Source organism: Zootoca vivipara, chromosome 8 (genome assembly GCF_963506605.1).
Source record: "Zootoca vivipara chromosome 8, rZooViv1.1, whole genome shotgun sequence".
In the NCBI taxonomy this organism is placed as follows: domain Eukaryota; kingdom Metazoa; phylum Chordata; class Lepidosauria; order Squamata; family Lacertidae; genus Zootoca; species Zootoca vivipara.
The window spans coordinates 66,189,553-66,203,270 of NC_083283.1; the positions used below are offsets into that span (position 1 = coordinate 66,189,553).

Consider the following 13,718-nt stretch of genomic DNA (forward strand, 5'->3'; position numbering starts at 1 on the left):
AGCCTCTAGGGAGGGGAGACGGGGGGGCCTGGGAGGGGGGTGGATGTGAGGGGCAAGGGATATCGCGAAGCCCCTCCCCTCCTGAGTTCCAGCCCAGCCCCGAGCGAGGCTGAAAAGAGGGAAAGCTCCAGCTCAAGTGGGGAAACAGGAAGTGGTGTCCAAGGCTCTGGCAGGGTAGAAGAGCCATCGTCCCAGGTGGGACAGGAAGGGGGAAGGAAGGGGGCAGGCCAGTCCCCCCAACTCCGGAACTTCGCAGAAAGCGTCGGGGGAAGAGGATGGGTCTCCCCAAGTTGTTATGCTGGCGCAAGACGCGCCAAAAGCCACTTGGAGGTTCTGATTCAAGCTGAACAGATGTGTCTTTGTAAATAGCACTGCCATTAGCACTGTAAATACTCAGCACCAATAAAAGACAAAATGCAGAGCTGTGTAGAGTCGTTACTCTGAAGTAGCCTTCTCTGGCCACCGTGACAGCTTGTATGCATTATTATGTGTTTAAACTTGAATGATTGGTATGTGAATTCTGGAGAGTTTTCTGGTAGTTCACACGTGATTGGCTAACATTGGTCACATGGTGAAGGAGAGACTCCATTTTATATGAAGCAAGATAACTGTGTTTTAGAATCCACTGTGAACACTGCTAAGTTGAATCGAGTGTTGGAGTGCTTCTTCTCTGCTTGAAAGAAAGAGAGCAAAGCTGCAGGAGAAGGTAAAAGTGGACATCTCTCATAGGCGCTGCAACACATGGCCTAACTGAGACACTGCCTTTAGACCAAAGCCTGCTGCACCTATGAAAGGAGCAAAGGACCTTCTCCATTGTTAGATACTTCCAGGAGCTATCCAGCACCCTTCTGGCCCAGAGCTACCAGACAGTGCAGAGAGCACTAGAATCCATGGATGAGCTGCTGGAATACATAGAGCACAACACACATACCGCTCTCTTGGCTGCTGGTGCCTTTCAAAGTCACTGCCAAGCTTCCTGTTGAAGCTTCAGAACCAGAGGAGTGTAATGCTGGAACTCCCTCCACAGTAAAGCAAGGTTGTATATATGTGTAAATAAAACCATATAGACACTACAGTCTCTGCTGTGCATCATTTCTGAAGCAAAAGCAAACCCTGGGTAAGCACCTGAACCCCTGGGATCTCGCACTGCTGTGGTGATAGGGATAACATATAACATTAAGGGCTGGGCTGGGCTGGGGAGAGTCTGGTGGTTTAGATTCAGAGGCATGGGGGGGTCTGCATTTGGTCCAGAAAAGTTCCCTGCCCCTGATCCAGAGTGTATCAGGAAGTCAAACCATGCCTCCACTTGTTTAAACTCTTCCAGAGGCAATGGCTAGCTTCCAGACATCTTTTTTTCTTTCAGAGGCATTCTTAGGAAAGGAAAGGAAAAGTTTGGGGCAACTGGAGCTGCCTGTCTGTACTTCTGTGGGAAGTTTTCCTCCTAGGAAATGAATATTTTGTTGCATGATGTGGGGTCAAATACATGGTTTGGCATTTGGGTTTCAGACTCAACCTCTACCTTATTCTATGTTTGGGGAAAAGTTACTGATTTCTGTGCCCCCACCCCCAAATACCACTCATCTTGCAATGTCATGCACAACAATTCTTCAATTTTTGATATGCGAAGGAGGGGATCCTTATCTTATGGGTTGACTTTAGTCATACAAATTGTTGTCTGAGTGCCTGGGGAAGATTTGCCATCACATCCATGAGAACTCGTACTCTGCAATATATCTCACAGGAGTGAAAACTGCAAAACAAGTTTTATTAAATGCTTTGTTTATTCAGATATTGTGCAGCTTCAGTACAAAAGATGCAAGAAAGTTTCATAAGTTTCAAAGAAAAGCTATAATCTCACAAGCAACGTGGAAAGATTTTCATTTCAAAGAGCCAGACTGTAGTTTCCTGTTTCATAGTGTGGTCCAATACATGTCTCCTCAAAAATCCCACTGAATTCAGCAGGGCTTACATCCAAGTAAGTAGATCTAGCGTGGCAGCCCCATGCTGATTTCAGGCAAGATAATTCAGTAGAAGGCATACAATTTTGCTTCAATTAGTTAGGCAGATTTGCATCAGGAAAGAAGAAGACGGCTTTCATCAAGAAGCAGATTCCAGAATAGCGCCATTTTCCTGACTTCAGGTTCCACCCCGGTGTTCCATTCAGAAAATGTTTGTTGTGGCCCGAAGAAGTGCAGCTTCTTCCATCGTAGTACTATAGTGCAGGGGGAAATGCACTTACCGAATATTGTCATTTATCAAACATCTTATTGAAAAGATGTAAAATGACAGGAGAAGGCAGGTAGAGCAACAATCTTATAAAACATTATTGTCATACCATGAAAATTAAGCCCGTCACCCAATGAAAGTTCTCTTTGTCCAAAGCAATGCAAAGGTTGGCCTTGCTGAGTAAAGAGGAGAGGGGAAAACAATATGCTTCTATAAAATATTTTCCGTATCCATTTTCCATTGATTTTGTTGCACGAACTCTTCCTTTATTCCGGCTTAGCAAATCTTCCAAGAGCAATGATGCTCTGGGTGCAATTGTGCCGGATGAAATAGAGGAAAGGATGGTCAGCCAGAAATTCCACAGGTTCCCGACGTGGACGCCTATCCTTGGTGCAAGGGACTGCCTCTGGTTCTTCACCACCCTCCTCATCAATCTCGATAGCAGCATCATGGACCAGCTGAGTCAGAGCCACGCCTTCTGTTGTGGTTGCTCCAGAGAAATCGGCCTTTTCGTGATCAGACAGATCTGGCAGATTCAGGTATTCGTTGGCTTCAATGCTCTTCTCGGAGCTGAACTTGGGAATGGCCACATCCACCTCGATGGCCTTCAGATGACAGGACAGGTCAAGCAGATGCTCATGGCTAAGTCCATCTTCCAGCTAGAGGAACACATAGAAGTTACAGTGATATCATTCCAGTCCCAGATTGAATCAAAACAAGGGTAAATACAATAAGAAAAATAAATAAACAGACTTTTTCCATACCAGTATTCATTCCATACCATGCCATGCCATACCATACCATTATTGAAATTGAGGGCCAGTGGTGGCTAAAACACCATGGACAGTATCATAAGAATGGAAAGACCATTTACCTGTTCAAGAGCTTCTGCATTGCAGTCTACCGGCAGCAGTAGAACGAAGGTCAGTTCATTGTCCTTGTAGGGGATCTCAAGAACTTGGACTTGAACATTGCATAGGTCAATTGTCCCTGCATTGTAGACACCCTTCCTGTGCATCAGCTGCACGCTGTGGCATTCCTTCTGTGAAGAAAATGAAAAAAGTAAATATTTAAAAAGAGAGAAGGAACTTAGTTTGCTTTGGGAAGTTCTTTCTTTCATTCTCTCAGTGGCTTCTATTGGGAAAGGTTAATTGCAGAGCCTTCCTTGCACCAAGTGTTTCAAGTGACCTCCATCAATACTCAATACCCAACACTAAACATGTATTCTGGAAGTTACAAGGTCCATTGTCTCTGCACTAAAGAAGCTAGGAAGGTATGAATATGTTTCTAACTCACCTCATCTGCATGATGAGGGTAAAAGGGGGCTTCTTCTGTGAGCTCTTTGTCAAATTTCACTTCCCATTGTCCTTTGAAGAAGAGAGCATTCACCAGCAGGAGCTGAACCAGGCAGTCAAAGCTGTCCTTGGGGAGAAGGTCCTTGATTTTACCTGGAAAAGAAATTGTTACAATAGGTTTTGGGGGTGGGGGCAGGTTTTAACTACTCTACTGCATTCCTCCAAATTAAAGGTGAGCATACAATTTGTAGCTCACAATTGATGGAGAATGAATGGAACAGCTTGAATAAATACTTAATTATAGCCTAAGTAGCCCTTTGCAACCGAATGGGAGCATTTAATTGTTTTTATAAGCAAATAAAATAGTAGGGGCACCAGTTTATTGCCACAAATCAATCCTACCTTTCCTCAGGTTTGAAGGAAAGCAGAGGTCACAGTGGGGTCTTAGTTTATTCTTGTGGAATAAGAAAGATTTAACTGGTTTTTTGAACAAGCATCAGAAGACCAAAGATCGGAGACCTCCATGTCATGAAAGTTATGTGAGGAAGACGTCATTAATGCACTCTGTGTTCTTACCATGGGTACGGATTTCCACCCAAAGGTTGATGAGTCTCCTTACTTCCTCGGGGGCATTATGGAAATCAACTCCATCCACTTCAGTCAAGTACAGTTTCAGAGCACAGAAAACAAATTTCTGAACAGAGCAAGAAAAATCCATGTATCAGTAAATATATAACAAAACAGAAAATGTCCAGAGCCATCTCTCGCATTTGAGTACTGCCTAATGCGCTTATAGATCTCTCTGACGGCCTGGGAATGAGGCACAGCTTTGACCGGCACCAGTAGATGATGAATCCATTTATGGTAGAATACAGTTTATTGCAGGTTGCAATGTGCACTTGGTTCTCCCATAGGGGCCAAAATTAGCATTACCTGGATGAAGGCAATGTCCTTGTTTCCATAGAGCTTGTTGGCAAAGCTCAGGGTATAGTTGGTGCTGGGCTCATTAAGAGTTGCAAGGATTTTGCTGAATGCCGTATGGATTCCTTCAGGCTTCTCACACTCATAGCAGGGAACATCCTAAGGATTCAAAAAGAAGAAGGTTAATTCTCAGGACACTTGGCTGCTAATCTTCTTAAGGGTATATCTTGTGAGAAAGAAATCTTACAGACTTCTCTTAAGTAACAATGCTTGCTTGAAAGTCATATTGAACTCAGGAATGCCTACTTTGAAATAAACATTCATCACATCTGAATCCCTCCAGGTAGCCCAGCACATCTTTCTTGTGATTTACTCAATTTTATGCTCACAGCAACCCTCTGATATACGTTAGATGGGCAATGATGGTGACTGACCCAACATCACCCAGTGAACTTCACATCTAAGCAAGTTTCATTCCTAAGCAGTTTCATTCCTGTGTTTGTGTGCAATTATTATTATTATTTAGATGAAACTCTCCAGATGCTTCACAACTTACGCGTCTAGGACAACGTGGCTCAGGCTCAGGCTCAGGGCAAGGAGCTGGACGGTGAATGACTCGTCTTTTGTCACAAGGTTTGGGTTCAGGACGGGGTCTTGGTTTGGCACCACCAGCGCCTTGGGTCTGCAATAAAGTTATAAAATGCCTGCATCCATAGGTAGTTCAATCCCAGCCCATTTACAATACAGGAATAAGAAATATTGGCATGAAACCAAATTAGTCTTTCAAGCATCAGCAAATCCTTGTTCTGATGTTGCACTGATATCAGACACATACATTCATGATCTAATCCTCCTTCATCTCAAGGAGTGATGTAAACTTCACATCCAATTATTTTGTTGCAAATATATTTACGAAAATGACGTTTGCATTTTTAAGAGCTGATTCAATGCTCAAGGCCCCTTTTCTTCCTTTAGAGACGTTTTTGCCCAACAGGCATGGATTTGATGTTGAGATAACAGAAGACAATACTAATATGCAAGCTGGGTTCTTTGGGGAGGGGAGGGATATTCCTAATCTTTATCCAAGCATTCTTCTACATACCCTTCTTAGTCTGGTTGTTGATTGTCCAAGGCTCCTGCTTCTGGGTTTGTCACACTCTTTCACTTCATCCCAATGCAGGACCTTGAATGAAAGTGGAATATTGCTTCAGTTGCACAGGCAATATTATAACAGCAGCACTTATTATCCTGATATGTATTTAGGGACGATTCACATGACTCTTATATAATATGTCATGGATATCTTCCTGCATAGAAATGATTCGACATATTGTTTTGAAAACTACAAATTTGGAAGATTCCATTTTAAATGTCTCCTCAACCAAATTTCTACTCCATGCCTGGTGATTCAATATTATTTGATCTCTGCACATTTATGGGATTTTGTGCAGAGGCGTTGACTGTTACTGGATCAAGCCACAGTGAAGTCATTCTTTTTCTCAACTTGTATCAAATTTGACCAGTGATGGAAAGGTATCTGCTGATGAACCCAGTTTGAAGGCTGCATCTCTACTGCTTGATTAGACCCACCTTCTCGATCTGAGGTGCTTGTTCACAACCAGATCCATAAGCGAGTAGGCCCAGGCCTGAGGTGAGGTTCACAGGGGAGAACAAGAGGTTGTTGCATGGGTGTTCAGTGGTCAACACTTTGAAAAAGTCGACAGCGAATTTAGCATTGGCTTCAGGCAGGGTGGTCATGATGGAATTCAAAAGCTCTGAGGGAAGACCAAAACGGCTCATCATTTCAGGATCCTTCAGAATACAGATATACTTGTTCCTACTTCTGCACTGCAATACATTCTATCACCAAACCCACAGTTTAGAAGAAGTACTCATGACAAAAGAACTGCGGTAAAGATGCACATCACCCAAAGCAAGGCTGCATGGATGCTTGAAAGGAGAGCTGCTTACCTTGGCTTCAGTTGTGATGATAGGAGTCTGGCAGGTGAGTGTGATGCTCTCCTGCTGTGAGATGCTGGTATTTATACTGATCTTCTTACACCCCCACAACCATTAAACTAGTTTGCATTTTCTGGATCTGCAAAAAATTAGATTAATTCAAATTTACATAATGAAAACAGTACGATGCAAAAACTGGACATTTCTAATGATCAGAGGTAATCATCTTGGATTGCCACATATACTCCCTATATGACTTTGCTTAATTATGTATACTTCATATACTGCAAAGTGCAGGCACAATGTGACACACCCTGTCACCATTGGTGTATTGTCAGTGTGTCCCAAAGCACTCCAAATATCCCCTTGATGCTATCACTTAAAACCAAGTTTCCCCCCAAGAGACTCCATTGAAAGAATGTGTGTCCCTATGTTGCATGAAAGGCAGAGGGTTCCTTTCTTATTCCCCACACAACCCTACATGTGCTATGAAAAATATCTGTAAGAAATCGAAAATGATCACAGCAGGGCAGTGGGTATGAATTCACCACTGGAGGAAATGGTGAGGATCATCAATGAGATGTTTTTAAAAACAGACTGGGGAAATTTGTGGGAAATGTTTCTATCAGTCAAAATGACTCAATGAAATGCCCGAGTCCAAAAGGACTATAGTTCCAAATACAATTCAAGATGCTGAGCATGAGTGGCAGAGGAGAGCTGTTGTTGTTGTTTTACATATATGCCACCTTTCAAGAAACACCAGACTGAACATTGCTCAAAACAGAAGGATGTATCAGATATAACTTTAGTTCTACCTATCTGGGTTCTTTGTATGTCGTAACATCTGGAGAGTCATCACTTGCTATGTGCTTTTAACTTTTAGGGTTCACAAACTACATCCATCCTGGGGTAGCTTGTTATTCACATAGCTTAGAACAACAACAACAAAATCTAAAATATGACCAATGTCCCAAAGAGCAGTCAGGAGAAGCAGGACTAGGATAAACAGGCTGTTCTGTGATCTGCTAGAATTCATCCAGATAATTCATTGTGCCATGAACTATTTAATACATATGGAGCTCTGAATATCATTCATGTTTCTGCTCTGAATATCCTCATTTAATATTTTCAGTTCCAATCCTGGGCACAAAGTAATAAAAGTAAAGAGAAGAATAACAAGATACAAATACTACAAAATCATGTAAACTGGTCCAACAAACAAACAAAAATGATGTCATAAGGTAAACAAGCAAAACTACAATGTCAAAAATTGAAGTTTTCAGTATAACCAATTGCTTATCACTAGTCAGTGACAGAGCAGCTGGAACATGCCAATGATCCACCATTTCTTATGCCTGTCCTTTCTCTCACATTGCTAGTCATCTCCCCTGAGGATAAAACACAGACCCATTTTGTGGAAGGAAAAGGACATCTATATCAAGGAAGAAATCACTTGACATAGATGGGAATTGACTGAAAATAGATTAATTCTACACCTTGCACAGTACTGGAGGGAGTTTGGGCACACCGAGTGTTAGTTCATTTCTATGTTAGCAAGCGCCCTCTTAATTCCCGAATGGTTCGGACAGTGTCATTATATGATTTAGTCACTAGGTGGCAATGGAGTTATTGATATCTACCTTGGAGTCAGAAATTTCTCGTTACTCTTCCGTTCTTGTTTAAGTGAGACAAGCTGCTAGGCAAGCACTTCATTAAGATGTCCTCTAGGCCTTCTATGGCAGGTTGGGCATTGTGGGAAATGTACTCATTTCTGCCACTGCCACCAAGGAAAAGCATGAGCAAGGGACCACCAGTGGGAGGTGTGCTCCCTCCCCTATTATTTCTGAAGGGGGCTTCAAAGAACTGGATGCTCCAGTCTGCTTTTAATTCATGCTGTTATTATATTTAAGAATTAAGAATAGCTGAATTTACAGATTACTTGATCTCTAGCAGTGGGGTGTGGATGCAGTGCCGTAGCATGGGTTGCTGGTGCCTGGGACAGGGCAAGTGTTGGACTGGACAGCTGGGGTAGAGGCATGTGCTGAGGAATGTGCACCAAGCCCGTGAGGCACATGGCTCACATGGCTGCCACTGCTGGTGGTGATGACTGTGACAGATTGGCCTGGTGGGCAAAAGAACTCCAGGGTGCAGAGAGTTTAAACCCCAACCTCCTGGATAAATGACGCATTCCATTCCTGAGGGGCGGGACTGCCAGGAGTTTAAAAGGAATGGGAGGCAGTTAATTCGGTTGAGAGGGTTGTGGGAGCGAGGGAGAGTGTGGGTAGGCGTAGGAGATCTTAAAGTGTTCTGAGGAATTTAATTGAATTATATTATCTAGCCATTGTTAATTGAAACTAAGAATATGATCTAAGAGCCTGTACACATGGAACCATTACGCATTTAAAAGTCATCTAGTCTAAATAAAGCTTTCTTAAATGTTAGTGGATGTGCTTAGTTATGCCAGCTGGGTATCCAAACTCACAGAAGTGGTGGCTCAATAGAGGACAAAACTTTCCTCGGGAATAGAGGCAACGGTTTGTGTCTTAGAGTTACACTGAGGAGGCTTAGGAGGATAACCTGGGGTGCTACAAAGTTGCCAGGGTGTAAAGGGCAAACTTTTGCAGTGGGGAATCAAACTGAGTGAGACCCTTTACTGTAGCCAGGAGGTTATTCCGTCTTTCAGCCTAGAGTTTCTCATGATACCAGGCCACGTAAGCTGGAAGACTCTCTTTACTAAGGAACCCAAGTAACAGGGGTTTATTTTAAGGCAGCAGGAGAAGTGGGGGTGAGGGTGGTGGTTTCACCCCTGGATTCCTGTGGCGCATTTTTAGTAATAGAGAGGGAGGACACTTCGTCACAATGACCATGTGGCTTCTAGGCTTGGCGACTCTGCTGCCTCCCAGCTCAGCCAGCCCAGGGGTGGAGCATGCAGGTGTCCCTTCACAGGCCACGAGGAGAAGGGTGCGTGATCCAACCCTGAAGGCCCGGCCTGGGCATGGCTTGCCTCCCCGCAGCTCTGGGAGGTGGCAGGAGCTCAGTCATGCAGCCTTGAGGGGACAGCCTGTTGTCGGGGCGCCTGGTTGCTCCTCTCTCAGAATTTTGCACTCTGCCCCCCATGCTACACAACAGTGTGCATGGAAATCAAGTCCTGCCCTTTTCTACCATTCTTACAGTTGTTGAGTTGCTTTTTATCATATCCAGCTTATATTTTATTGTACCGTTTTTACATTCTTTATTGATGTAAATCACCCTGGAGCTTCATTAGTGAATGGTAGTATTTGAGATATAGAGAGAGCAGGTAAGGAGATCTATATTGATGTTGATATAGGTGTTTATTAGCCGGTAAGCTTGGCCAACTGTAACGGGGTTGCTTATTACATGCAATCTACTTAAGTAGGTCTCATAAGGAGGGCAGTGGAGGTCACCTGCTAGGGCTAGGGGGGCAGTGCCCCAACAAAATCAGTCTACCTTCACTCAGCCCTCACCTGTCTTTTGTACAACCAGTACAGGAATGGCACTCCCAGGTTCTTCCTCTTTAGTCCCAGTCTTTCCTGTGCACAACTTAGCAAGGAAAACTAGAAATGTGTTGGCTTTGCTGATCATCAGATCTGGCTCCACCGACGAATTGCCTACCTGTCTTCTTCTCTACCAGTTCCATTGAGCACTAGCCACCGCTGGTGGAGGGGATAACAGAAGGCAGGAATTGGTCTACAAAATCATAGCAAGACTTTTTACAGTGTTGTTGTTGTTGTTGTTGTTGTTTATTTATTTATACCCCACCCATCTGGCTGGGTTTTCCCAGCCACTCTGGTCGGCTTCCAACAAATACCAAAATACATTAAAATATCACAGATTAAAAACGTCCCTAAACAGGGCTGCCATTAGGTGTTTTCTAAATGTCAGGTAGTTGTTTATCTCCTTGACCTCCGACGGGAGGGCGTTCCACAGGGCGGGCGCCACTACTGAAAGGCCCTCTGCCTGGTTCCCTGTAGCTTTGCTTCTCGCAGTGAGGGAACCGCCAGAAGTCCCTCGGCGCTGGATCTCATTGAGCAATGGGGGTGGAGACACTCCTTCAGGTATATAGGACCAAGGCCATTTAGGGCTTTAAAGGTCAGCACCAACACTTTGAATTGTGCTCGGAAACGTACACCAACAGTGTTGACCTAGAAGGGAGGGGGGGGATCTGGCAGCAAAATATCCTGGACCTCCTCCCCTCTATAAATTTGCAGACCAGATCACTTTTAACGAACAGGTAGTGCTCCAGGTGTAGGCTGCTTAAATGGGGCAAGGAGCAGATCTGAGGGAAGCCTACCTGCTCCATCAGCTCCACCCCCAGCACGGCCCAAGTCCCAGCCTGAATCCTCATTTGCCAAAGCAGGGCGCAGGCTAGGATCTAGTTCCTGATAGGCGACGGGGGCTTATGCCCCCAGCGCTTATCAGGAAGGGCACTGAAGTTCAAGTTCCCTCATCGAGGCCCCCAGTGAAGCCTCTGCCGTCCTGCAACGACGCCACACCAAGAGGGATGAGTGGGCTTTTAAAAATATCTCAGGGAAATGGTTCGTGGGATTTGAGTCTCACATGTAGCTTGAACCTTTCCCAATAGAAGCCACTGAGCAATGACACCAAATCTCAACTACATCCACCAGTGCTGTTTTGCCATGAACTACCCCTTGTTCTCTTATAATGGGAATGGTTGCCACCTGAGAAGGTGAGTTCTGGCTGAAAAAAGCCCTGACACCCACTCCCCTCAATATCCACCTCTCAGCCCCTTCCTCTTTCAAACGATCGGAAGCATGCCTATGACTGGAAATTCATTTTCCTTAGGGAAATGTTGTATTGGCACATCAAAGTCTGGGTGGATGGTGACAGTGATAGCTGCAGTACTAGGAAATGGGTGGTTTACAATTTACAACTGTGAACATTGCTAAGTTGAATCGAGTGTTGGAGTGCTTCTTCTCTGCTTGAAAGAAAGAGAGCAAAGCTGCAGGAGAAGGTAAAAGTGGACATCTCTCATAGGCGCTGCAACGCATGGCCTAACTGAGACACAGAAGGCTAAAAGGGCTGAGCTCTGAAAAGAGATGAAAAAATACAGTTGTTTGGAAATCAGAAGAAGAGACTGGAATCCCATGCTTGGGTAAGCACATGATTCTAAATATTATGTTTCCATTCATCTATAAGTTTCTGCAAGTAAATTTTTTGAATGTTAAAGTCTGGATATTGGTTGAATTTCCAAAGAAGAGTGTCAGTCACGTATATGATTTGAGCTTATTAGCTGTGTTTTCGCTACGGGGAGAGATCCATGGAGCCTGTTGGCAGCGAGAGGGAGAAGGGGGGGGCAGAACACTCTGTGAGCTGAGGGTGACAGGCTGGAACAAAGGGACTGAGATGGCACAGTGGATTTCTCTGCCTTTAGACCAAAACCTGCTGCACCTATGAAAGGAGCAAAGGACCTTCTCTATTGATAGATCCTTCCCGGAGCTATCCAGCATCCTTCTGGCCCAGAGCCACCAGACAGTGCAGAGAGCACTAGAATCCATGGATGAGCTGCTGGAATACATAGAGCACAACACACATACCTCTCTCTTGGCTGCTGGAGCCTTTCAAAGTCACTGTCAAGCTTCCTGTTGAAGCTTCAGTCACCGTTGAAGCTTCAGAACCAGCAGAGTGTAATGCTGGAACTCCCTCTACAGTAAACCAAGGTTGTATATATGTGTAAATAAAACCATATAGACACTACAGCAGGGGCGTACCCAGCACCGGCAGGTGGGGGCTCCTGCCCCCCTCTAGAAGCAATAAAATAAAAATAAAATAAACACCCGACACGGCAGCTTGCCGACCAGCTCCCTGAAAAGCGGCTCCTGCCCCTCCCTCCCCGCCTGACTGTTGGGCAATTCAGCGGCTCGAGTCGGGAGAAGCAGCCTCGGCAAAGCTGCTGTTCTCCCTTCGGCTCCTTCCCTATCTCGCAGCCCCAGCGGGGCTCCTTCCCTCCCAGCAAAGTGGCTTCCCCTCCCCCTCCCCACCCGGCAAGGCAGCGGCTCGAGTTGTGAGCAGCAGCCTCAGCAAAGCTGTTCCTCTCCCTCCCTGACTCGCTGTCAATCCGAAGGAGGTTTTCCTGCAAGCTCTTCCTTCCTTCTTCAACCCTCCTTTTTAGTTCACTTTGGTCTGGCAAATTGTGAAAATTATTACTGTATGATAAATGGCCTCAAAAGTTTTGCTTTTTAAAATATCTTTTTTGCAGCAGCTCCTCCTGTGCCCAGCCCATTGTTGTTCGTTTGAGCTCAACAGCCACATAAAGAAGGAGCTGTGAGCTCAAATCCAATTCACACCCCAAGTAGATTTGCCTGGGGGCAGGGATTTAATTTGCATCTTGCAAATCCCTGACATTCTTTTGTTTCAAAGGAAGAACCTGTGTATTTCAGTTCTTCACCTCAAAGAAATGCAAGCCCCTCTCTTGAGCTGGTTTAGGTATCCAAAGCTTGCCAAATTATAGCAAACTGTTATTGTCCTTTCTTAAGTGCTCCTCTGGTTCCTGGTTTATGCTTTCTGGGCTGTAGCTCAGTATAGATCAACTGCCTTGCATTGCCCTAGGTTCAGTTGCAGGCATGTCTGGGTAGAGTCAGAAACTCTGGAAAGCTGCTGCCAGTCAATGTAGACAATACTAAACAAGATTGACCAATTGACTTAGTATAAAGCAACTAAAACAAGCAGCTAAGCAGTTTACATTAAATAATAGGATGAATGGTTGACTCCGTGGATCATGTACCTGTGAGTACCATATTTGCAGTTTATCAGGTAGTAATTGACAGCATGTACACGGAACAAAACTGAAAGGCTATGTTGCTGAAGGTTGGGTCTATGAGAGCATACTTATTGCTATGGCAGCAAAGCACATTATTGGCGGGGAGGGGGAGTGACCAATATGATCCAGGGGTTGGAGCAATTCCCCTATGAGGAAATGTTACAAAACCTGGGGCATTATAACTTTTAGAAAAAAGGCAAGTAATTGGGGGTGGGAATGAGAGATTTTAATCCTTCTCATAATACTAGAACCAGGGAATATCCAATTAAGTGGATGTGAAATTCAATCTATTTCAGCATTTTAACTTTTTTGTACGTTTTAAAGTGGGGGGGGGATCAAGTTTTGTAAGAACAGAAGGCACCCCACCTATCAAGTCTTTGCTGGAGAGAAAATATGTCTGAAGATCTGCATATGACCTTCTCCATCTGCCCCCCTTTCTTATTTCTCTTCTTCCCAGGAGGGGTGAGGGGTTAAAATTAGGAGCTGGGTTTGATTTGATCACTGGCAGTTTATTAATC

At 44.5% G+C, this 13,718-nt stretch overlaps 1 protein-coding gene across 1 annotated transcript; it reads right to left on the minus strand.

Annotated features, from left to right (window-relative positions):
• Positions 1-2,492: 2,492 nt before the first annotated feature.
• LOC118090134 (leukocyte elastase inhibitor-like) lies at positions 2,493-6,200 on the minus strand. The gene is made up of 6 exons (XM_060278239.1): positions 6,033-6,200; positions 4,455-4,601; positions 4,098-4,215; positions 3,523-3,674; positions 3,101-3,268; positions 2,493-2,885 (listed from the first exon to the last, which is right to left on the minus strand). Exons 1-6 carry the CDS (start codon positions 6,198-6,200, stop codon positions 2,493-2,495), a joined length of 1,146 nt encoding a protein of 381 aa, XP_060134222.1.
• Between the last annotated feature and the right edge of the window lie 7,518 nt (positions 6,201-13,718).